A 25768-nucleotide genomic window follows, 5' to 3' on the forward strand; every position below is an offset into this window, starting at 1 on the left:
ACCTAAGATCACAGAACTACAGATCCAAGCTGGTAACTAGATGACCAAAGCCTAAAATACAACACTCTTCCTTGGTAGTACCCAGCACTGTGACCATGATGCTTTCACCTGCGAGGTTCATTTAAAGAACAAGTCTTTGTTACCCATTAACAAGTAAACTAAATGTCTAGGACCTAAACTGGATTAGAGGGCATGTGCAATAAGGAGAGGTTGGACACACTTGGGTTGTTTTCTCTGGAGCGGCAGAGGCTGAGGGGAGACCTGATAGAAGTTTATGAAATTATGAGAAGCATAGATAGGGTGGACAGTAGGAATCTTTTTTCCAGGGACAAAATGGCAAATACCAGAGGACTTGAATTTAAGTTGAGAGGGGGAAAGTTTAATGGAGATATGTGGGGCAAGTTTTTTTCAATCTGAAGGTGGTAGGTGCCTGGAACGGGCTGCCAGGGGTAGTAGTGGAAGCAGATACAGTAGTGGTGTTTACGAGGCTGTTAGACACATGAATATGCAGGGATGGATAAGATAAGATATCTTTATTAGTCACATGCACATCGAAACACACAGTGAAATGCACCTTCTGCGTAGAGTGTTCTGGGGGCAGCCCGCAAGTGTTGCCTCGCTTCCGGCGCCAACATAGCATGCCCGTAACTTCCTAACCCATACGTCTTTGGAATGTGGGAGGAAACCGGAGCACCCGGAGGAAACCCACGCAGACGGGGAGAATGTACAAACTCCTTACAGAGAGTGGGGCGAATTGTAATAGCATTAGGCTAACCGCTACACTATGGATCATGTGCAGACAGAGAAGATTAGTTTAAGTTGGCATCATGTTTGGTACAGATATCGTGGGCCAAAGGGCCTGTTCCTGTGTTGTACTGTTCTATGTTTTATGTTCTATGTTCATTAACAAGTAAACTAAATTTCCAGGATCTATGATTTTGTCTACATTGGTAAAAATCCCCATGACGCTGTTCAAGCATTAATATCTTTAACCAGCTTTGCTGCACAGATAAACACATTCATGGTTATTTCCAGGGGAATATCAGCATACATCAGTCACCCATTTGAGAGCCACCAATATCACCGGGATAATTCAGTCAATATCCCCCAGGCCATAAACCATCCTGAAACATTTCAGCCTGTCTTTTGCTGGACCATCTTTGAGCAGGCAAGCAAATTCCCTGAGGTAAATGCTCTATTGGGACCAATCAGAGACAGAAGTTTATTGTTTCCCTCTCTGCAGCGAGTTGTTCCAGCAAGTGCTCTGTGCTCTGCTCTAACCTTTTGCCCAGCTCAGCACCATCTCTTTGAGAATGAAGTTGAGAAACCAAACACGTTATATTTTCCTTGAAATAGAAAAAAACGTATTAGTTTTATTCATGGGATGTTTCATGTTGGCAGGGCCAGTATTTGGTGCCCACCGCTGATAGCCCCTGAGTTCGGTGGTAATTTCAGAGGGCAGTTAAGTCAACCAAGTTGCTGTGGATCTGAGCCACACATAGGGCGGACCAGGTACAACTGGCAGTGTTGCCACAGAGGGCTGTGGAGGCCAAGTCATTGGGCATATTTAAGGCAGAGACTGATAGGTTCTTGATTGGTAAGGGGGTTAAGGGTTACGGAAAGAAGGGGGGAGAATGGGGTTGAAAGAAAAAAGAATCAGCCATGACTGAATGGCAGAACAGAGTCGATGGGTCAAATAGCGTAATTTTGATCCTATATCTAGTGTTCTTATGTTGTTCCCTGACAAGACATTAGTAAACCAGTACAGAGCTTTACAATAATCCAAGTTTTATGTTTCATGTGGGATTCAACCTCATCTCTCTGAAGCAATGGGATAGTCCACTAACTTAACCACTAGTCCACCATCCCCACTAGAGTCATAGAGTAGTACATCATGGAAGCAGGCCCTTCGGCCCAACTCATCCATGCTGACCAAGATGCCCAACTAAGCTAATCCCATTTGCTCGTGTTTGGCCCATCTCAATCTAAAATGTACATCAATATAAAACTACAACAAACATTCTTCCTAAAAATTGCCAATTAGCTGCTCATCAACTCAATAAAACTTCTTAGCCATCATCATCATCTACACTTTATTTCCCCAAAGAAAACTGGCTAGGCAGGTAAGTGGCCGCAGAAGATTCTCTCCCCCTCTGGTTTAATATCTCTCAGGAACTGTTTGATCCTGTGGTAAATGCTGGAAGTATATTCCTACTGAAGAAAAGAATCATGCGTTATGAAGGAAACGACAAACAATTGCCTAAAAATTCCAGTGGCTTCTCTGGGCCTTGGGTGCTACTGAATGGGTGTTGCATACAGGTTGGTTCCAAGGGCAGGTCTGGGCTAGAGATGGGTCTGCAATCATTGATCCCAATCAAGGCCTGGGGCTGGATCCATTCACCAATCAGCTAAGTGTCTGGGTGAGGTAGGCTCAGAGATCAGGACCTGGTCCTGGGACAGTTTGTTGATTAGGCAGGTAGCAGTGGGGCAACGGGATTGGGTTGGGTCAGTCATCAGCTGTGGGGTTGTAGTAGAGGGGTGGAGGAGTCAGCAGTCGGGTAAGGACCGGCGATGAGGATTGAGGTGTGGTCTAATTTCTCCTGCAATGTACCAAAAGGAGCATTGAGAAGGAACAACATTATCTGATGCCCATTTGATACAGAAATCACAGCTGATGTGCAAACATGACTCACGCCAGAATGTTTCCGGCTGAATTTTTGTACAATGCAAAGTAACCCAGAAATGGCTATACCACATTTCACTCTATAGTGGGTAAATATCCAAATGCAAAATGCTGAAATAAACAGCATTACTTGATCTGATTTCTAGGTTAATAAATTTTGCTAGAATATTTTCAATATTACAGTTTACGGATGTGGAGAGGATGTTTCCATTGGTAGGAGAATCTAGGATCCGAGGGCACAGCCTCAGAATAAAGGGACGTCCCTTTCGAACTGAGATGAGGAATTTCTTCAGCCAGAGGGTGGTGAATCTGTGGAATTCGTTGCAACAGAGGGCTGTGAAGGCCAAGTCATTGGGTGTATTAAAGGCAGAGATTGATATGTTCTTGATTGGTAAGGGGGTTAAGGGTTACGGGGAGAAGGCAGGAGAATGGGGTTGAGCAAAAACATCAGCCATGGCCAAATGGCAGAGCAGACTCGATGGACCGAATGGCCTAATCCTGCTCCTATATCTTATCGTCTTAATAAATGAATTGTATTTTGTTGATATTTTGCTGTCATCTACACTGGGTAGATGTCCAAACTAATACCTACTTTCACCATCTTCTTCCTTTTAGTAACAGGAAATAAGGTAGATTAAAGCTTTGCTACTTCAGTTTCGGGAAGCTATCCATCAATATTCTCCTCTCACCTGGAATCTGTACAGCTGCTTCAAATCTTGCAACCACTCTCCTTGAGAGATTTTAAGAGTCAGTATCGGCCATCCTGCAGATGAAAAAGGAAGCTGCTTTTACCCAACTTTTGATCTGGTGTTTCTACAAACGTTTGCCAAGCTACAGCCAACCAATACATTCAACTGGATAACGCAGTGTGTTATTGATGTGCTTTGACAATACAGTTACTTCACTGTACAGGTGAGAGGCAATTTTCTTGTCTGCAGCTAGCATTTTCCTCTCTACATTCACCATCCTTTTAAATCAACGAAACCTCAGCATGTGCCGATCTTTCTAACACGGGACTGGAACCTCACAGGTGAAAAAAATACCTTTAAATTCTTAATTCAGAAGAAAACCAGCGACACTAAAACCAAAATAATTAGAGACAAAATGGTGTTGCACAATCATCTTGTAATGGAAAGGGGCACGTAACAATCTGGTGGTATTTTGTAATCTCATAATGCTGCAGTACGAAGTAGAGTATCATTTTATAAATGCATTCCTTGTTTTGTAACACTGCACAAGAGCATGCTAATGACATTACACAGGGCTTCACAGTAGGAATCGTTGCCGTTGGGGTATGGACTTTTTGAGAGTTTCACCAAGTTGCTTGCAGTATTGGGTACTGTTGCTTGGCTGAGGTGGTTTGATAATGTGTTCCACCAAAATGGTCTTTTTAATGTTTAATGCTGCATCATTAGATTTAAAAATATATATAAATAAATCAATTTTATGATTGGTCACATATTGAAAATGTTTATATGAAATTTGTTCTAAGACCAAATCTAATTTTTGAGTAAGATTTTTTTGTTTTGCAAAGATTCTATGAATTATGGGTTCTGGATTAGCATGGGTAAATGGATTTAAGACACAGAAGAGCCCCGATCCAACTGAATGAAGCAGCAGCCTGGAAAAGCTTCATGATCTCTCCAGAGTATCATGTTGGGAAGAGAGATGATACATCAGAAGAACTATACACTTCCTTAAAATGGTCTGTATTTTGATTTGCTTAGGTGTAAATGCTGGAGGATGTGAAATATATAACAGCGTGAAAAAATACCATGAGTATTCATGTGGCTTATTCTTTACTTACTTGCAGTTCAACCTGGCTTTCCTGAAAATATGAGGCGTTATCATCTCACCTTACATAGTTTCCCAAAGAAATAGCAGTTGCAGTTCCTGTGCAGAGCAATGCAAAACTTAAAGGGATTAAGTGGCCACATCTAATGAGGTGCATCAGGTCGAGATCTCTAGTCCTGTTACCGGCCCAGTCTCTACTTTAAGGCTGTTTCCCCTTGACCTATTTTTATTTCTCCATTTCACTCCTGATCCAGGATTAAGGGAACCAAGGTTGTTTACCAAAGTCCCCCAGAATGCAAGAATGTGTTTCAATGTGCCACGATGAAACTGGAGCCTGCAATGGAAATATCTATTCTGCACAGATCTAAGAACGTGGGCAATGGGAACCACAAGCTCTACGGCCTCTCAAGCCTGTTCTATCATGCAGTATCTTGGCTAAACAGATCTGAGCTTCAGCTCCACTTTATTGCCTGTACTCTGTGACCCTTAACTTGCCTGTTAGACCAAAACACTATCATATTGTTGAATATATTCAAACGATTAGGGACCCCCCAGTCTTTGAGTAGAAATTTCCAAAAGTTCCAACCCTCGGAAATTCCTCCTCAGTTCAGTCTCAAATGAGTAACCTCATATTGTGAGACCACGTCACCTAGATTGATCCCATGATTCACAAGGATGTTGCCCAGACAAGGGGGTTTGAGGGAGGTACGAGGAGAGACTGGATAAGGTGGGGCTTTTTTTTCCCCTGCAGTGTAGGAGGCTGAGGGGGTGTACAGAATCATGAGGGAAATGGACAAGGTAAATCAGCAGTATTTTTCCCCCAGCATAGGGGAATCAAAACCTAGAGGGCCTAGGTTTAAGGCGAAAGATTGAAAGGGCATCAGGGGAGGAACTTTTCCCACACAGAGGGTGGTGGGTATATGGAACGAGCTACCAGAGGAAGTGGTAGAGGCGGGTACAATTACAACAGTTAAAAGACACTTGGACAGGTACGTGACTAGGAAAGGTTCAGAGGGATATGGGTAAAATGCGGGCAAATGGGACTAGCTCAGGTAGACACCGCGGTTGGCATGAATGAGTTGGGCCGAACGGCCTGTTTCCGTGCTGTATAACTCTGAGGAGAAAGGTGTTCCCAGCATCCCACCAAAATAATTATTTTCCAGGTAGGTCTTCAGGGATGCTTTTTGGATATTTGTGTTTAAAGTTTAAACCCACAGATACTCTCACCTCTGCTGATTTCTCTGTCAGCACCCGAACAGTCCAGGGAAAACACAGATAATACTTAAACAAGTGCAACAGGTTGATACACATGTGGCAAAGACTGGCTCCTAAAAGTTAACCTGAAATACCTTACTCGTACTCAAAATGTTCCTGAGAACTAAACTGGTAAATTGGTTTATTATTCACTTGCACTGAAGTACAGCGAAAAAACTGTGTTTTGCATGCCATCCATACAGATCATTTCATTACCACAGTACTTTAAAGTAGTACAAGGGAAAACAGTAACAGACTGCAGAATAAAGTGTTACAGCTACAGAGGAGCAGGCAGACAAGGTGCAAGGCTGTGACGAGGTAGATTGTGAGGTCAAGGGTCCATCTTATCGTACTAGGGGACCATTCAATAGTCTCATAACTGTCCTTGAGCCTGGTGGTACGTGCTTTCAGGCTTTTGTATCTTCTGCCCGATGGGAGGGGGGAGAAGAGAGAATGTCCAGATGGGTGGGGTCTTTGATTATGTTGGATGCTTCACCAAGACAGCGGGAAGTGTGGACGGAGTCCATGGAGGGGAGGCTGGTTTCCGTGATGTGATGAGCTGTGTCCACAACCCTCTACAGTTTCTTGTGGTCTTGGGCAGAGCAGGCATAGGATGCTTTCTGTGGTGCATTGCTAAAGATTGGTGAGGGTCAAAGGGGACATGCCAAATTACATGGTCAAGTAAGCAGTAATCAAATCAAGTCATTTGAACCCATGCATGAAATAGCTGTGTGAGTAGGCAAGGAACTCTGGAACACTCAGAACAAGTCTTCAAATGCTGTCCAGACAGACCCTTAGCTCTACCCAGGGTGGGACATGGGTTAGTGTCCATCCAAAAGTCCTGCAGCCCCCTCAGAGCTGAGCTGACATGTCAGCCTGTACGAGGACATCGCAACTAAGCCGCCTCATTTCACACCAAGTGCACTTCAATCACAGGTTAGGAAGAATCACTAGCTTCTGAAATACAAGGTAATGTGTTAAATGTCATTAATGCTGAAAAAATTTGCATTGAGTTGAAATCTTGCTTTTTATTAAACTATTGATCCATACAGTGGATGCAAGGCTGCAATAAAATCAAGTGGCAGTGTCTTCCCTTGTTTCGTGTATTATATCCCCACAAAGTATTGATCGTGGTTTATAATTTCTGGTCCAAGGGTCCGTTCACAATAGGTCCCAAAATTGCCACAGCTTCGATCTCAACTCGGCCTCCCTGTAAAGAAGATAAAACTTAGTCACACAACTAAGGCACACATCTGGCCAACGGACATGATCAGTGGAGTGGACTCCACAACACTGCCCATCCTACCAAACCCAGAGGGGAGAACTCAAAGGCTCAGCAGATTTTACAGCAGAAAGCGCCCAATTGGCCCAGGAACAAAAAACAGAAAACGCCAGGGATACTTAACAAGTCAGGCAGTAACTATGATGGTAACAGTGTTAACGTTTCAGGTCAAAGACTGTGTTTGTGCTCTAAACAGCCCCCAACAACTACCTGTATTCAACCAGTGACTTTAACACAGCAACACACCCACAAGCACATACAGCAGAGCAACATACCCACAAGCCTGTTTGACCTCTTCCCAAAACAAACCTCCAAAATCCAGCCTAATTTGGGTCTGAATGCAAATGGCAACAGTCACTGCTGGCTCAGTTACTGGAGGTTTGAGTCCTGACTGATGCAGAGTTCCTATCAGAGCCATGATAGCCATCAGAGCTATATAGGTCCCTGGTCAGACCCCACTTGGAGTCTGTGCTCAGTTCTGGTCGCCTCACTACAGGAAAGATGTGGAAGCCATAGAGAGGGTGCAGAGGAGATTTACAAGGATGCTGCCTGGAATGCGGAGCATGCCTTATGAAAGCAGGTTGAGGGAACTCGGCCTTTTCTCCTTGGACAGACGGAGGATGGGGGGGGGACCTGATTCAGGTGTATAAGATGATGAGAGATATTGATAGGGTAGATAGTCAGAGGCTTTTCCCCAGGGCTGAATTGGTGGCCACAAGAGGACATAGGTTTAAGGTGCTGGGGAGTAGGTATAGAGGAGATGTCAGGGGTAAGTTTTTTTACTCAGAGAGTGGTGAGTGCGTGGAATTGGCTGCCGGAAACGGTGGTGGAGGCTGATACGATAGGGTCTTCCAAGAGACTGTTAGATATGTATATGGAGCTGAGTAAAATAGAGGGCTATGGGTAAGCCTAGTAATTTCTAGGGTAGGGACATGTTCGACACAGCTTTGTGGGCCGAAGGGCCTGAATTGTGCTGTAATTGTTCTACATTCTATGTTCTAAAACCCACCCTGGGAGCTGGGAAACTTAAATATGGAACTGAAAAACAAACTGGTGTGATTAATGGTGCTCATAGTCACACAGCATGGAAAACAGGCCCTTCGGCCCAACTCATCCATGCCGACCCAATTGCCAAACCGAGCTAACCCCATCTGCCTATGTTTGGCCCATATCCCTCTAAACCTTTCCTATCCATGTACCTATCCAAGTGTTTTTTTAAACGTTGTAACTGTACCCACCTCTACCACTTCCTCTGGCAGCTTGTTTCATATACGCACTCCCCTCTAATGTGAAAAACTTGCCCCTCAGGTCCCTTTTAAATCTTTCACCTTTCACATTAAACCTATGCCCTCTAGTTTTGGACTCCCCTATCCTGGGGAAAAGACCGTGACCATTCACCTTATTGATGCCCCTCATGGTTTTATAAACCTCTATAATGTCACCCTCAGCCTCCTTCGCTCCAGGGAAAAGAGCCCAGCCTGTCCAGCCTCCCAATATAACTCAAACCCTTCAGTCCTGGTAACATTCTCACAAATCTTTTTTGCAGTTTAATGGATGACTGGATTGTCATGAAAACCCACCCCATTCACTGACGTCCTTCAGGGAAATGTACTAATCCAGAATGGCCTACACTGGACTCTTGGTTCAACAATGCCAACTCCAAAATGACCTCATTGCATCAAAACAAACAGACTGAAACTTGTCAGACTGGCCAGCGTCAAAGTAAGCACCAGTTTCAGATGTGGCAATGTCACCATCAGTTGATCTTGCAACAGCTTTCTCACAAACACCCAAGGACCAGTATCTAAGGTGGAGCTGTTGCACAGCTAATCGAGCAACAGCCGACACAGTCTCCCTCGTAATCACATCTCCCTTCAGCACTGGTGCACCGTTGCTACAGTGTGCATCGTCCACAGAATGCGCTGTAGTTGCTCACGCAGGTTACTCCGACAGCACCTCCCCTACCTCTGATCTCCTCCACCAAGGACACGGGAACACCACCACCTTCAGATTCCCCTCTAAATCGCACACCACCTCAGGTTACAATTCCATTGCTGTTGCTGCATTGTTGCTGGGTCTAAATCTTGAAACTCCTTCTCAACAACACTGAGGGAACACCTTCACCAGTTCAAGGCAGTGGCTCACCACCACCTTTAAGGGCAATTAAGGATGACTAATAAAAGATAACCACACCTGTATCCCCAAAAAAAGTGAATTAAAAAAATCCTTTCATAAAATTTGATATTCTGCTTAATGTTGAGGGAGTTCAAACTTGCACAACAGTAATATGCCGAGAGTAGATTTATTGGGCAAAATCAGTGATTGTAAAGGAAATGTCACTGTAACATCTGTCTCTCTCTCTCTCTCTCTCACACACACACACACACACACACACACTCACACACACCAACAACAACTCACCCGTGGCAATGCTGCAACCTGATAGGCTGCTCTGGCTGGAAAATTGCTCTTAAAATCTGAGAAAACATAAATTTAATCAAATGGAAATTATAGAAAACAGAAAGAGGTCTTTATGTCCCTGCCCAATCTGGAGCCATTCCCATGTCTCCAACCATCCAACTTGTCTGTCAGACCACCCGCTTTTTCTTTCTTAGCTTCCCCTTGAGTCATCCACAGGATTCATCTCAGCCACACCTTGACCACTCTCTGGATAAGGAAATTCCCCACTGTATTCATTAATGACCATCTTATATTTAAAGGGCCTACTTCTGCACTCTCCCCACAAATGGAAACATCTTGTCTACTTCTTCTGTAACAAAGTCTTTCATAATTTTGAGGGCCTCAATTAGATTTGAGTTTTGCAGGAAAGAGGCTTGCATACACAATCTTTCCTGATGGGAATAACCTTTCGGAATCACAGCATGGTTACAACATGGACAAGGCCATTCAGCCTGTGGAGTCTCTCCTCATTTTTTCCTTCTATGTCCTTCATGATTTTAAATATTTCAATCAGATTTCCAAAACCTCCTCTGTTCCAAAGAGAACAATAGCTTCTCCAGTCTACCCACAGATCTATCACTGAATAATTTTAATAAATCTCTTCTTCACCCTCTCCAAAGCCTGCCCATCTTTCCTGGCACCCAAACGGGACATAATAGTCCTTGCGGTCAAACCAGTGTATAAAGGTGCATCATGATTGAAAACCCTGCTCCTAGCTTAACCAGCTGTCAAAAATGTGAAGGATTTTTGAGAATTAAATTACTCTGGCATTCAGAGATTTAAAATGAAAAAGTATTTAAAATGATTGAAAGATTACATTTAAAAATAATAAGCAAATAATGTAAAATATTGAACCAAGCAGAAATAATCAAATGAACTTGACTTTCCCTTTTGCTTTATTTCCAAATCCCTGCAATCCCTATTGAAACCAATGGGGTTGCAGATCCTTTACAAAGCCAACCACGTCATTCACTCAGTTCAGCACTTCTGCATTTGACAATGCATGTGCGCTAGACCCAGACTTTCTTGCACTTAACAGGCTAGATTCCACCAATCCCATTTGGCATTTGCCAGCAAGATCTACAAATGGAAATAACTCAATCCATTGAGATATCTTTGGTAGCAAAGCTCCTTGGTACTGAAGTTAAAAGGAACCACGAAATATAACACTTCATTGTGAATGCTTATGTAATTTGGAATTATTCATCAGCCCCCCCTCCCAGTCAAAAAAAACAATAATTCTACTTACATTGCTTGTAAACTTCATTAACACAGTTGAAGTCATTGATGTCTGCCAGCAGAACAGTTGTTTTTACAACTAGAAGATAAATTTAAAAACTTCTCATTAACCACACAAAACTGCAACTATTGGCAATGAAGTGATTAGTGCACTAACAATTTAAAAATCAACAAGAAAAGCTGCATTTTTACTTTAAAATCTATTCTGACAAAGTTCCATGGAGATAGTAATGACATTGTGAAGTAAATCCAACAGTTCTATACACCAATTCACCTTTAAAATTAAACATTAAATACCAGAAGGTGAAGGAGCATCTGCCAAGAGTTGCTGTTTCAGGTATAAAAACAGAAAATGCCTGAAATATATTGCAGGTCAGCAGCTGCTGTGGAAAGAGAAACAGTTTACGTTGCAGGTCCGGGAACCTTCATCAGGACTGGGTAAGAGAGAAAACCAAGTTATCAGTACAAGATATACCGAGGCAGGCATGGGTAGAACAAAGGAAGTATCTCTGGTAGGGTGAGACCAAATGGGTTAATGGATGCAGTTAAAAGCACATTATACATTTAGTCTGTGTAACAGAATGTGGACCATTTCCAGCAGGCCAGACTACATGACTAAAACTGAGCCAAAGCAATGACTGGCAGAAATGGCCAGTTCTGATTCAGACAGATGGAAAAGGTGAGTTACCTCAAGTTGGAGAACTCAATGTCAAACTTGAAAGGCTGCTAGGTGTTGTTGGATTCGATTGTTTTAAGTAGTTTTTTAACACGTATGGTGTTTAATACACCTCAAAGTGGCTGCACAAGGAATGGCCGCTGTTAGCTTATTGGTTCATCCATCAGGTGAATATGTTTTCTCTCACTGGTTGGTTTGCCCACAGGTATCTAATGGGTTTCCTGATTTGGACGATTGTTAGCTAAGCAGCACCCCTTATCTCAGGTATAAAAGGTGTCATTTTTTGTTAATCTCTCTCTTGCTCTCCTCCCCCCCAGCCCTAGCTCATCTTTAATTCCCTTTGTCTCAGCTCGTCAAAGCTAGTGCCATGTGCTCTGTGACTGTTTCTTTGTTTTAAACTTTTCCAATAAAACTCTGTGAAGCACCAAGTTGTTTTCACCTCATTCCTGGACTCCTGAAAGAACCTGCGGATTCGAAAATAACCGGATCCGACAGTGTCCAGACAGAAGATGACGTGTTGCTCCTCAAGCTTGCATTGGGCTGGTTGTAACAGTGTAGGAGGTGACAGACAGAGGGGTCAGATTGGAAGTGGGATGGGGAATTCAAATGGCAGTCGAAAATTCAGGGTCACCCCTGCAGATTGATCATGGGTGCTCTGCCAAGTGGTCACCCAACCTGCATTTGGTTTCTCCTATGTTTCAGATCGATGACATTCTCATTCAGAAATGAAAGGTTGGCAAGGCGAACCATTAAGCCATGTTGTCTCCAAAGACACCCAACTATCCTTGGGATTTTCCATTCCATACTCCGATGGCATCATCCACTGTGTTTTGCTTTTATGTTAAACTCCCCAATTCTGACCACAGTAAATTTTGACAATATTCCCTATAAAATAAGAATTAATAAACATTTATTTTTCTTTAGTTATTTCCTCTGTTATTTGCCTTATGATTAAAAGCTCCCCTGTCATTGGCTACAGCTGCAATAAAAAAGGGAATGTGACATTTAAACCTCATACCATTATCATAGTCACAGTTTGCAGCCTTGAGGATCTCTCCCATGTTGATGAGAGCCTGTCAAAAAAATTCCATGGATTAGTTCATACATTCTGAGTAAAAAAGGTGAAATCTAATCCCTCCACGCACCCACCCCACTGCCTCCACCAATCCTCCTTCCCCACTGAAAGCAAGAATGCAATCAAATATGTAATCAAAATACACTGGAGAATAGCCAGTGTTGTTCCTCTGTTTAGATTAGATATCTTTATTAGTCACATGTACATCAAAACACACAGTGAAAAACCTCTTTTGCGTCGAGTGTTCTGGGGGGCAGCCCGCAAGTGTCGCCACTCTTCCGGCGCCAACGTAGCATGTCCACAACTTCTTAACCTGTACGTCTTTGGAATGTGGGAGGAAACCGGAGCATCCTGAGGAAACCCACACAGACAAGAGGAGAACGTACAAACTCCTTACAGACAGTGGCCGGAATTGAACCCTAGTCGATGGCGCTGTAATAACGTTAAGAAGGGCAAAAGGGACCATAGAACCATAGATTCTATATAACCATATGATTCTATGTACAAAGGATATTATAGGCCAGTGAGCCTTACATCAGTGGTAGGGAAATTACTGGAGAAGATTCTTAGGGATAGGATCTACTTGCATATGGAAAAGCATGGACTTATTAGGGATAGTCAGCATGGTCTTATCTAGGGGAAGTCATGCCTTACAAAGTTGATTATTTTTGAGGAGGTGATGAAGATGATTGATGAGGATACGTCAGTAGATGTTGTACATGTGGAGTTTAGTAAAGCTTTTGACCACATCCCTCATCGAGAAGATTATGACACATGGAGACTTGGTAGATTAGACTCAAAATTAGCTTGGCCAGTTTTGGATTACAGCATGATGGGAAGGCCAAGGCTAAAGATCATTTGAGGTTTGCATGCATTGATTACATTCACCTATACTTCAAATAGTAAAAGGATATGAAGAATGAGGAAAAAGTACTCACGACTTCATTGAATCTAGTATCGTGGGTCAGTAGACCTTTGGTGATCACCACATTGCCGTTTGTGGGAACTTACTATGAAGAAATTGGCTGTTCCACTTCCTCTGTTACAATAATAGCTACAGCACATTAAGAGCAGAAAATGCTGGAGATGCTCAGCAAGTCAGACAGTGTACGTGGACAGAGAAACACAGCCGAAACATCAACTCCGTTTCTCCTTAGATGCCACCTCACCCGCTGTTTTTCTTAAACCAATTGTTTAGTTATCAGAATAGAATACCAGTAGTTTACACTTGAGCCCTGTTCAAATCACTGATCATAATCTTCTCATTACTACCATTGAAGTGGCCTGAAGACTCACACTCAACGTTTCAGGAACAGCTTCTTCCCCTCCGCCAACGGATTTCTGAGCGGTCCATGAACCCATGAACACTACCTTGTTATTCCTTTTCTTTCTGCACTCTATTTATTTTTGTAATTTATAGTAATTTTTAAGTCTTTGCACTGTACTGCTGCTGCAGAACAACTAATTTCACGTCATACAAGTCAGTGACAATAAACCTGCTTCTGATCCATTTTCTGCTACAAGGTATTTTCTATAAGCATTCATTTGCAGACATGTAGAGCTTAGTCATTCTCCTACCTCTCATACAATACAGATACAACTGTACCACTTTTGTCGATAGAGGTTTCATGGCTATGCTGAGATCAATGCTGCATATGGCGTCTACAGTTTATTATGTGAAGAAGATACCATGGGCTGCCACCTACTGGCACCAAGACATCACAAGGCAAGGATGCCTCCAATTATCGTTCCACCAAATGGGAAAGATCAAGATCACACCAATAAACATTAGGTCGGTCAACTGCTATTGTCCATGAGATGCAAAGGTACCAAAATGAACTGGAATTTTCTGACTGGGAAAATTGTATGCAGAGTTGACAGCAGTGGAGAAAGACATTATATGGACTGCTTAAAGCGAGTGGAAAGACAAGGTTAACATCAAGAAGAAGTGAAGAACAATTAACACCAAATTAACCGTTGAAGGAGTGTGGGAAGTGACAAGTCTTAATATTCTGAGAATCAATGCACTTGTTTTATGAAGGTGTTACCTGCTTGACCTCTTGTGATGTTCCTCCAGTTACAAGCTGTCCAGTTGCAGGATCCATCCCCAACTGCCCAGAAATGTACATGGTTCGATCCACCACTACAGCTTGGCTACAAAATACAATCACAAAGCACACAATTGTCACAGACCAATAGGACACCACACAACAGTAGCGACCCCAAGCTCTGGAATTCCTTCCACCTCTCTCCCGCCGTAAGACACTCCTTAAAACTTGATTGCTTGGCCAAGTTGTTGGTCACCTAAGTAGCCAAAATTTTGCCCACTTGAGCTCTTGCCAAGATGTTCTACTTGAATGAAGTCACTATATACATGATGTATGAAAGAGTAAGAGTGGGGTAGAGAAAACCTTTCCACTAGTCTCACAACAAGCATGCAGAAAAAGTTAGGGTTGCTGCTTATAACAGTGGGATAGAAGCCGTCCTCGAGCCTGGAGGTACATATGGAACAACAGGTTTTATTTAATAGCTTGATAATTGCTGCCAAACAGCCTCACTGACCCTGGAAAAAGACAAATTCATGAGTGTGGAATTGGTTTACTCCAGAGGTTAGCGTCGGAGATTTTAACAAAACTCCTAATTTGGAGTCAGAGTCGCATAGCACAGGAACAGGCCCCTTGGGCCAGCTTGTCCATGTTGTTACTACCTATACTAATCCCAGTTATCCACCTTAGGTACGTTGCCTTCTTTGCCTTGGTGATTCAAGTACTTGTCTAGATGCTTCTTAAATGCCATATCTGTCTCCACCGCCTCTTCAGGCAGCATACTCCAGTCTTCAACCACCCTCTGTGTGGAAAAAAATTCCCCCCAAACCTTTTCCTCCCACCTTAAACCTGTGCCCCCTTGCCTTTGACACCCCACCATGGGAGAAAGCTTTTTACTCTCTGCCTATAATTCCTCTCATAATTTTATACACCTCTATCAGGTCACCTCAGCCTCCCCTGCTCCACAGAAAACAAACCAGGCCTATCCAATCTCTCCTTATGACTGTAATGCTCCAATCCTGGCAACATTCTGGCGAACACAAGAGACAGCAGACACTGGAATCTGGAGCAACAAACAATCTGCTGGAGGAACTCAGCGGGTCGAGCAGCACCTGTGGGGGGGGGGGGGGGGGGAAAGGAACTGTCGACGTTTCAGGTCGAAACCCTGCACCAGGACATTCTGGTGAATCGCCTCTGCATCCTCTCTAGTGCATTTAATACTTGCACAGTTTATTGAAGATTCTTCACTGGTTGGTTGAAGACTCGTTATTTATTGTCCCACTCAGAAGCAGCACAGATTCCCCTGTATCAGGGACTGTGCTTAACCGAATGCGGCGTCAGAGGAATTTCTGCCCTGAAGCCTGGAAATAAACTCTGTGGACAGCCATCAACAAGATGATGACAAGTTCATTTCCTTTGCTGCTGTCTGCAAAATCTGGGCCAAAAGATGAGAAATGACCATTTTCATAATGTGACCCCAAAAATGATCTCAGAATAGATGGAAGTCTTCCATAGAGGACATCTTCAAGAGGCGGCATCCATCACTAAGGACCCTCACCATCCGGGACATGCCCTCTTCGTGTTACTACCATCGGGGAAGAGGTACAGGAGCCTGAAGACCCACACTCAACGATTCAGGAACAGCTTCTTCCCCTCCTCCATCAGATTTCTAAACAATCCATGAACACTACCCCGTTATTCCTCTTTTGCACTATTTATTTATTTTGGTAACTTATTGTAATTTTTATGTCTTGCACTGTACTACTGCCGCAAAACAACGAATTTCACGACATATGTCAATGATAATAAACCTGATTCTGGTGTTAACCCTTTCATAACCTCAGGAGAGGGGGAAAGAGAAAAATCACAATGAAAGACTGAAGAGGGAAGGTAAATGGTTAAGTATAAATGCCATCTAAAATTTGTACTCTTGGACTATACCAACAACTTGATATCAATCACATTTCTCTGGTAAGTGGGCAGGTTTGTTTAATATTTAATGAACAAATGCAAAGACAGGCCAAGAAATACTTTACTACTGCAAACTCTGCACTGTTCCTTATGCTCAAGTCAGAATTTATTCTATTACAGGTAGCTGTAAAACCATTATATATATTTTGACTCCAATAAACCCTCACATCAAATAAACACGAGGGCAACAGCAATTAATGCCTCATTTGGATTGTTTACTAACATCCCATGTTGTATGATGTCTGCTGATGCAGCCTCAGGGTTTTACACTAACACTGCAGGCTGTCCAGAACTCACCTTCTCTAATATAGCAACATTTGTCCTGTTTAAACACCCAATATAAAATACCTCATTGACTTAATTACAAAGCACCTTTCCTTATAGTACAACATTAAAAAGTTACATGCTAGTGACAAACAAAATTTTAAAATGAGCCACAGGAGGAAATATTAGAACAGGTTTCAAAAGGCTTGGTAAAATCGGTACATTAGTTTATTATTGTCACCTGTACTGAGGTACAGTGAAGAACTTTGCTTTGCATGCCATCCATACAGATCATTTCGTCACATTTTTATGTCTTTACTTCTCGCACTGTACTGCTGCCGCAAAACAACAAATTTCATGACCTATATTGGTGATAATAAACCTGATTCTGATATCAGTATAATCGAGGTAGGACAAGGAAAAAGCAATAACAGAATGCAGAATGAAGTGTTAGAGTTACTGATATTGGTATTGGTTTATTTCTGTCACTTGTACCAAGGTACAGTGAAAAACTTGTCTTGCATATCGATCGTACAGATCAATTCATTACACAGTGCATTGAGGTAGTACAGGGTAAAAACAGTAACAGAATGCAGAGTAAAGTGTCACAGCTACAGAGAAAGTATATTGCAGGTAGACAATAAGGTGCAAGGTCACGAGGTAGATTGTGAGGTCAAGAGTCCATCTTATCGTGTAAGGGAACCGTTCAATAGTCTTATCACCGTGGGATAGAAGCTGTCCTTGAGCCTGGTGGTATGTGCCCTCAGGCTCCTGTATATTCTGCCTGAGGGAAGAGGGGAGAAGAGAGAATGACCCGGGTGCGTGGGGTCTTTGATTATGCTGGCTGCTTCACTAAGGCAGCAAGAGGTATAGACAGAATCCATGGAGGGGAGTCTGGTTGCCATGATGTGCTGGGCCGTGTCCACAACTCTCTGCAGTTTCTTGCGGGTCTCAGGTAGAGCAGTTGCCGTACCAAGCTGTGATGCCTCCGGACAGGGTGCTTTCTATGGTGCATTGATAAAAATTGGTGCGTATCAATGGCGAAATGCCCATTGGGCATAAAGGAGATAGATTTTAAGAAGTTTTTTAAGAGAGGTTCAGGGAGGTCTTTTCGGAGTTTAGGTCACACACATCTACAGGGAGAGTTACCAATAGTGTCGCGATTCAAATCAGGGATGATCAATAAGCCAACTTAGGGGCCTGGAGGCATCATATACTGCACATCTCCCTCTGCTGCATTCCAGCAATGCTAGGTTTCTGGTGATCACAGTGGCAATAACAATGTTTTATTAATTGGTTTATAAACTTGGCCTGCCATCTTCAAAGATTTGTGCTGAACTACCCCCAGCTCTCTCCCTTCATGCCCTTCTACTAATTCGGGTGTGTCATCTATCATTGTTCTTCTTTCCAAAATCTATCACTTCAGAATTCTCCGAGGTGAATTTCCCTTGCTGAATCCACCAAATCCAACAATCCTCACTACCAGTTGATTTTGTCACATGTCCAAGCAAAATTATGTCCTGTTGCAAGTGCCTTCCTGTATATTGAAAATAATAGTGGTCCAAATCCTGGAGAGTTCCACTAGGAACCTCCCGACCAATACGACAGGCAGGCATCCACTCAATTAACTTTCTGTATTCTGTCCCTTTGCCAATTCTTTTATCCACACTGCCTCCTTTATTCCACGGGCTTCAATTCTGCGAACAAACTCAGGTCAGTAATCATGTCAGCAACGATCAGGTCAGTAATGACGAGGAAGGAGATAGAGAGCCTAGTGACGTGGTGTCATGACAACAACCTTTCCCTCAATGTCAGCAAAACTTAAGAGCTGGTCATTGACTTCAGGCAGTGGGGTGGTGCACATGCTCCTGTCTACATCAATGGTGCCGAGGTCGAGAGGGTTAAGAGCTTCAAGTTCCTAGGAGTGAACATCACCAATAGCCTGTCCTGGTCCAGCCACGCAGACACCACAGCCAAGAAAGCTCACCAGCGCCTCTACTTCCTCAGGAGGCTAAAGACATTTGGCATATCCCCTTTGACACTCACCAATTTTTAATCAATGCATCAAAGAAAGCATCCTATCTGGATGCATCACGGCTTGGTATGGCGACTGCTCTGCCGGGATCACAAGGAACTGCAGAAAGTTGTGGACACAGCCCAGCGCATCACAGAAACCAGCCTCCCCTCCATGGACTCCATCTACACTTCTCACTGCCTCAGTAAAGCAGCCAACATAATCAAAGACCCCACCCACCCCGGACATTCTCTCTTCTCCCCTCTCCCATCGGGCAGAACATACAAAAGCCTGAAAGCACGTACCACCAGGCTCAAGGACAGCTTCTATCCCACTGTTACAAGACTATTGAACGTTCCCCTAGTACGATAAGATGGACTCGTGACCTCACAATCTACCTCATTGTGACCTTGCACCTTATTGTCTACCTGTAATGCACTTCCCTGCAGCCGTTACACTTTATTCTGCATTCTGTATAGTTTTACCTTCTACTGCTTCCATGCACTGTGTAATGAATTGATCTGTATGAATAGTATGCAAGACAAGTTTTTCACTGTACCTCAGCACAAGTGACAATAATAAACCAATACCGGTTCATCGGGTGCCTTTTGAAAGATCAATTACATGGCGCTGATCTACCCTCTGCTACCCCCTGCAAAGTTAAATGCAAGTAAACTAATTTAGCTTCTCAGTTTTACTTTCAAGATTTTATGTGCTGTTTTCCAACTTCATTGTGGGAAAATACATCCAGCAGTTTACAACCATTATGAACTCAAAGGACTACACTGAATTTGCTATAGAACATCCAGGCTGTGGAAAACGTTGTAAACTGTATGTTTAATGAGTTGCTTAGCTACTGAAAGGAAGGAGATGGGTGGCCACCAGTAAGGGCAGCAAGTGCAGGAGTCCTCTCTGGTCATTCCTCTCTCAAAAAGGTAAAATATATTGGACAATGTTGGGGCAGATGGCCTCTCAGAGGGAAGTGGCAGCAGGAGTCAATTTTGTGGCCTCACGGTTGGCTCCGAAGCACAGCAGGGGAGGGAAATGTCAAGGCAAGCAGAACAGATCAAAAGCGAGATTCCAGAATGGTACATTGCCTCCCCGATGCCTGGATTGGAGCGGGTACAGAACATTCTGAAAGGGGAGGGAGAACAGTCGTAGGTCGTATAGCAACATTGATATCAATGACGTAGATAGAAAGAGGGACGAGGTCCTGCAAAGTGAGTTTAGGGAGTCAGGCTGAAGGTTAAAAATCAGGACTGTAGGGTAATAATCCCAGGAATACCCTCCGTGCCACGTGCTAGTGAGGGTAAAAGGAATGATAGGATTTATGTACATTTGGTGGCGGGTGGGGGGCTCTAATCAGGCATCGTCCGTGTAGCTTTGTTTGTGGGGGGGGGGGTAATATCCTGCCTCACTAATTGGAATGAGTGGTTTTGAGTAGGTAACTAACAAGAATGATGAAGGCAGGCCTGTAGATGTCATCTATTTGGACTTTAGTCAGGGATTTGACAAGGTCCTGCATGGATGGCTGGTGCAGAAGGTTAATGCACATCAGATCCGAGGCGAGCTGGCTAATTGGATCCAAAATTAACTTGGTGATGGGAGGCAGAGGGAAGTGGTGGAAGGATGTTTTCTGATTGGAAGTCTGTGACCGGTGGTGTACCGCAGGGATCGGTGCTTGATATTTGTGATATATGTTAACCACTTGGATGTGAATGTAGGAGGTAAATGTGCACATGACACGGAAGTTGACAGCACTGTAGAGAGTGAAGGAGGTTGTCTAAGGCTACAGCAGGAGATAGGTCAGATGGAACATTGTGCAAAATGCTGGCAGATGGAATTTGGTTCCAACAAGTGTGAGGTGATACATGGGCAAGCACGGTAGCGTAGCGGTTAGCGTAACACTTTACAGTGCCAGAGATCCGGGTTCAATTCCGGCTGCTGACTGTAAGGAGTTTGTACGTTCTCCCCGTGTCTGTGTGGGTTTCCTCCGGGTGCTCTGGTTTCCTCCCACGTTCCAAAGATGCACGGGTTAGGAAGTTGTGGGCGTGCTATGTTGGCGCCGGAAGCGTGGCAGCACTTGCGGGCTGCCCCCAGAACACTCTACGCAAAAGACGTATTTCACTGTGTGTTTTGATGTACACGTGACTAATAAAGATCTTATCTTGGGAAGTCAAATAGCGGATAGGACATATACAATAAATGATAGTTGCCAAGGAAAGTTGATGAACAGAGGGACCTTGGGTTCAAGTCCTTAGTTCCCTTAAAGTGGCAACAGAAGAAGATGTGGTGAAGGCAGCATTTGGCATGATTGCCTTCAGAGGTTGGGGCATAGAATATAAAAGTTGGGATGTTATGTTGCAACTTTACAAAACTTTGGTTAGACTGCACACGGAGTGTTGTGTGCATTTCTGGTTGCTGCACTATAGGAAAGGTGTGGTTGCACTAGAGAAAACACAGAGAAGATTCACCAAGATGATGTCTGGATTGGGGGACTTTAGTTATGGGGAGAGATTGGATAGGCTGGGCTTGTTTTCCCTGGAGCAAAGGAGGCCAAGGGTGACCTGATAGAGGTATATAAAATTACAAGAGGCATAGATAGGGTGGATAATCAGAATCTTTTCCCATGGTAGATGTATCAAAAACAAGAAGACATAGGTTTAAGATGAGAGGAAGGAATTTTAAAGTAGATTTGAGGGGAAAGTTTTTGTTTACACACATATAGTAGTTGGTATCTGGATCTTGCTGCCAGAGGAGGTGGTGGAGTCAGATGTCTACAGGACACCCCTTTAGAACAGAGATGCAGAGGAATTTCTTTAGCCAGAGGGTGGTGAATCTGTGGAATTCATTGCCACAGGCTCTGGAGGCCAAGTCACTGGGTATATTTTTGGGCACGGTAGTGTAGCGGTTAGCGTAACACTATTACAGCACCAGTGACCCAGGTTCAATTCCCGCCGCTGTCTGTAAGGAGTTTGTACGTTCTCCCGTGTGTCTGCGTGGGTTTCCTCCGGGTGCTCCAGTTTCCTCCCACATTCCATAAATGTACAGGTTAGGAGCTGTGGGCATGCTATGTTGGCGCTGGAATAGTGGCGACACCTGCGGGCTGCCCCCAGCACCTTCTCAGTAACGCAAAAAGATGCATTTCACTGTGTGTTTTGATGTACATGTGACTAATAAATAATTATCTTATCTTTAAAGCGGAGGTTGGTAGGTTCTTGATTAGTAAGGGCGTCAATGGTTACAGGGAGAAAGCAGGAGAATGGGGTTGAGGGGGAAAAATAAACCAGCCATGATCGAATGGCAGAGCAGACTCAATGGGCCGAATGGCCTAATTCTGCTCCTATATCTAATGGTCTTCAGGATATGGACCTAATTCAGGTAAATGGGATTAGTGAAGATGTACAAAAAGGTTGGCATGCATGCAATGGGCCGAAGGGACCCTTAATGTGCTGTACAACTCTAATACAGAAATGTGGTATCTTATCACTTCCAACACCAGCCTCAGGTTTTCCAAAGTAGTACTAAATTAGGGTTGAAATGTTGGATCCATATGGCACAATCTCATTGCATTCAGAGTTCTTATCAACTAGGTCTAACTGTTAAAAGATACTTTTCTTTAAGAGAAGGCCCATTGAGAAATTGAGGAATGGTTCAAACACTGGTACGGGAACCTTTGGCTCAATGCAAAAATGTTCTGGCATTACGGCTATGGACTGATCAAAGGTCACAGAATCAGAGAAAGTTCTGCAACACCATGTTTTGACTTTTTTGGAACTTGAAGATAACTTGTGAACAACCAGTTACAAACTGAAGCGCACTTTCATTTCATAGGCTACTAAACCCACAGTGTGGAAATCAGAGCAGTAGACAAAATTACCTCACGTTAACAATTGTAAAATCTGCTCCCCTCACCCCTGTAATAATGTTACAGCAAATAAACCAATACTTCAATATAACCCCCAGTACACTGGGGAAGTGCATGCCTTGATACCTGTAAATTCCAAGTCTAACTGGGGCTTTGGGAGAATAAACGAGAGCTCTTGTCACAGCCATGGTTGATATTGCGTCTGCTTACAGTTCCTAGGACAGATTAACAGTGAAGCAACAAAATGACCTTTGGAGCACACTTGTTGCATGAATGTTGGCAGCAGGTACTAACATACAACAACTGTGGTAAGACACTTCCTTCAGCAGTAAAATTATCTCACAGAAAATTAATAAAATAATAAGTTGCAAAATTACTTTAACTTGACAGTTTTGTCTTTCCTGTCTCTCACAATAATAAGAGCAATTCATATCTATAAAACACCTTTAACATTGCAAAATCTTCCAAAGTGCTTCTCAAGAGCAGTATTAAACACAATTTGATACCAAGCCTTGCTTAATTCCATCTTTATTTTCATGTGCATTGATTTAAATATTACATAAACCTAGAGGAGTAGGGAAATCAGCACCTTGAGCCTGCTCTGCCATTCAGTACGATCATGACTGATCCAAACTTAACCTCAGTACCAATTTCCTGAAGTCTTCTTTGTTACAGTTCAAATATCTATCAATCACCACCTTGAATATAATCACTGATTCCGCCTCAGCATGTTTTTTTTGGTTAGGGAATTCCAAGGAGACACAGCCAGCTAATCTCTGTCTTAAATGACTGACTCCTTATTCTGAAACCAGTTCTAGATACCCCTATTAGGAGAAATTTTCCCCCAGCATTCCCCACCAATCCCCCAAAGAATCTTACACATTTCAATAAGAGAGAAGCAAAGGACTACAGATGCTGGAATCGAGATGAAAAACACGATGATGCTGGAGGAACTCAGCAGGCCAGGCAGCATCTGTGGAGAAAAGCAGGCAGTCAACGTTTCAGTCAGGGCCCTTTACAATAAGATCCTTTTTCTTCTGAAGTCCAATGAGAATAGGCCCAACCTTTCTTCTTACATCAATCCATTCATCCCACGAATCAACCTAGTGAATTGTCCCCAAATTGCCTCCATTACAAGTATCTCCTTCCTTAAACAAGGAAACCGAAACTGTATGCAGTAGCCCAGGTGTAGTTTCACGACTGCCTGATAAATTTGCATCCATACTTCGCTTGCAATAAAGGCCAATATTCCATCAGCCATCTACGTGGCACTTACTACATGCCAACCCTTTGTTCCTAGAACCATGTGTACCACAACGTTTTGCAGTCTCGCTCCATTTAAACAACAATTTGTTTTCCAATTCTTCCTTCCAAAGTGGACAACCTCAAAGTTTTCCACATGACTGTCCACCTGTCAACTTCTTGCTCACTCACTTAATATCCCTTTTCATGCTTTTGTGTCCTCGTCACAACTTACAAATTGTATTATTAGCACATCCAATTCCATCATCCAAGTCATTGATATAGAATGTAAACAATAAAACACCAATTGTTATAGATGCACTATAGAAAGCATCCTATCCGAATGCACCCCAGGTTGGTACGGCAACTGCTCTGCCCAAGAAATTGCAGGGAGTTGTGGACACAGCCCAGTCCATCACGAAAACTAGCCTCCCCCTCCACCCCCTCATTGACTCCATCTACACTTCCACTGCTGCCTCAGGAAAGCAGCCAACATAACCAAAGACTGCTCCCACCCCAGTCATTCTCTCTTCTCCCCTCTTTGATCAGGCAGAAGATACAAAAGCTTGAAAACATATCACCAGGCTCAAAAACAGCTTCTATCCCAGTGTTATAAGACTCTTGAACAGACCTCTTGTACAATAAAGATGAACTCTTGATCTCCCGATCTACCTTGTTGTAGCCCTTCCACCTTATTTGCCTTCCTGCACTGCACTTTCTCTGTAACTGTAACATGATATTCAGCATTTGATGAAGGATCTCGGCCCAAAACGTCAAGTGTTCATTTCCCTGCACGAATGTTGCCTGACCTGCTGATTTTCTCCAGCATTTCATGCGTGTTGCTCCAGATTTCCAGTATCTACAGTCACTCGTGTCTCCATTCTGCTATTGCTTTTCTACTACCTCGATGTACTTATGCATGGAATGATCTATATGGATGGCATGCAAACAAAGTTTTTCACTGTATATGTGACAATAATAGACCAATTACCTTTCCTATCCATGTAGTTGTTTGGTATTGGTATTGGTTTATTATTGTCACTTGTACCGAGGTACAGTGAAAAACTTGTCTTGCATACCGATCGTACAGGTCAATTCATTACACAGTGCAGTTACATTGGGTTAGTACAGAGTGCATTGATGTATTACAGGTAAAAACAATAACAGAATACAGAGTAAAGTGTCACAGCTACAGAGAAAGTGCAGTGCAATAAGGTGCAAGGTCACAAAAAGGTAGATCGTGAGATCATAGTTGTAGTTTGGAACCAATAGCTTGTACTTGCAGCATGCCTTCTGCAGTGTCGGGACATCCTAATGTTTTTACAGGTAAATAAGTAATTTTAAAGTATGGTCAATGTTGCGATGTGGGCAGAGCAGTTGCCATACGGTGATGCATCCGGATAGGAACCTTTCTATGGTGCATCTTGGTATTTTACTATTTACAATTGATTATGAATTAATAAACGTCAATCTGCTTGAGAAGTTTTCAATCAGTGTCGCTCTCTGATCTGGTCCCAGCAATGCAATGAACGGTTCCCTTATACAATGAGATGGACTCTGACCTCACGATCTACCTTGTTGTGTCCTTGCACCTTATTGCACTGCACTTTCTCTGTAGCTGTGACACTTTACTCTGTACTACCTCAATGCACTCTGTACTACCTCAATGTAACTGCACTGTGCAATGATCGGTTTGCAAGACAAGTGTTTCACTGTACCTCGGTACAAGTGACAATAATAAACCAATACCAACGCCAGGTGCCTTTACCTGTAGGGACCGATCGCTGCCGGTGCCTTGCCGGTGCTGACGATCCGCCTCACAAGCGCTGCCATCCCAGCCGGGCGAAGGTCCGCGACCCGGGGCGCCGCCCACAGCCCGACCCGCAAGGACGCACAGTGCG

General features: G+C 43.3%; 1 protein-coding gene across 2 annotated transcripts; it reads right to left on the bottom strand.

Annotated features, from left to right (window-relative positions):
* Positions 1-6744: 6744 nt before the first annotated feature.
* rida (reactive intermediate imine deaminase A homolog) lies at positions 6745-25764 on the bottom strand. 2 transcript variants are annotated; one of them, XM_052023504.1, is made up of 7 exons: positions 25636-25701; positions 22752-22840; positions 14512-14617; positions 12407-12461; positions 10723-10791; positions 9435-9490; positions 6745-6941 (listed from the first exon to the last, which is right to left on the bottom strand). In XM_052023504.1, exons 2-7 carry the CDS (start codon positions 22811-22813, stop codon positions 6867-6869), a joined length of 423 nt encoding a protein of 140 aa, XP_051879464.1. In that variant the 5' UTR covers positions 22814-22840; positions 25636-25701; the 3' UTR covers positions 6745-6866. The 2 variants fall into 2 exon arrangements, with proteins under 2 accessions (XP_051879464.1, XP_051879463.1); XM_052023503.1 differs by lacking the exon at positions 22752-22840 and having other exon boundaries at positions 25636-25764.
* Between the last annotated feature and the right edge of the window lie 4 nt (positions 25765-25768).

This window comes from Pristis pectinata, chromosome 9 (genome assembly GCF_009764475.1).
Source record: "Pristis pectinata isolate sPriPec2 chromosome 9, sPriPec2.1.pri, whole genome shotgun sequence".
Taxonomy (NCBI): Eukaryota; Metazoa; Chordata; class Chondrichthyes; order Rhinopristiformes; family Pristidae; genus Pristis; species Pristis pectinata.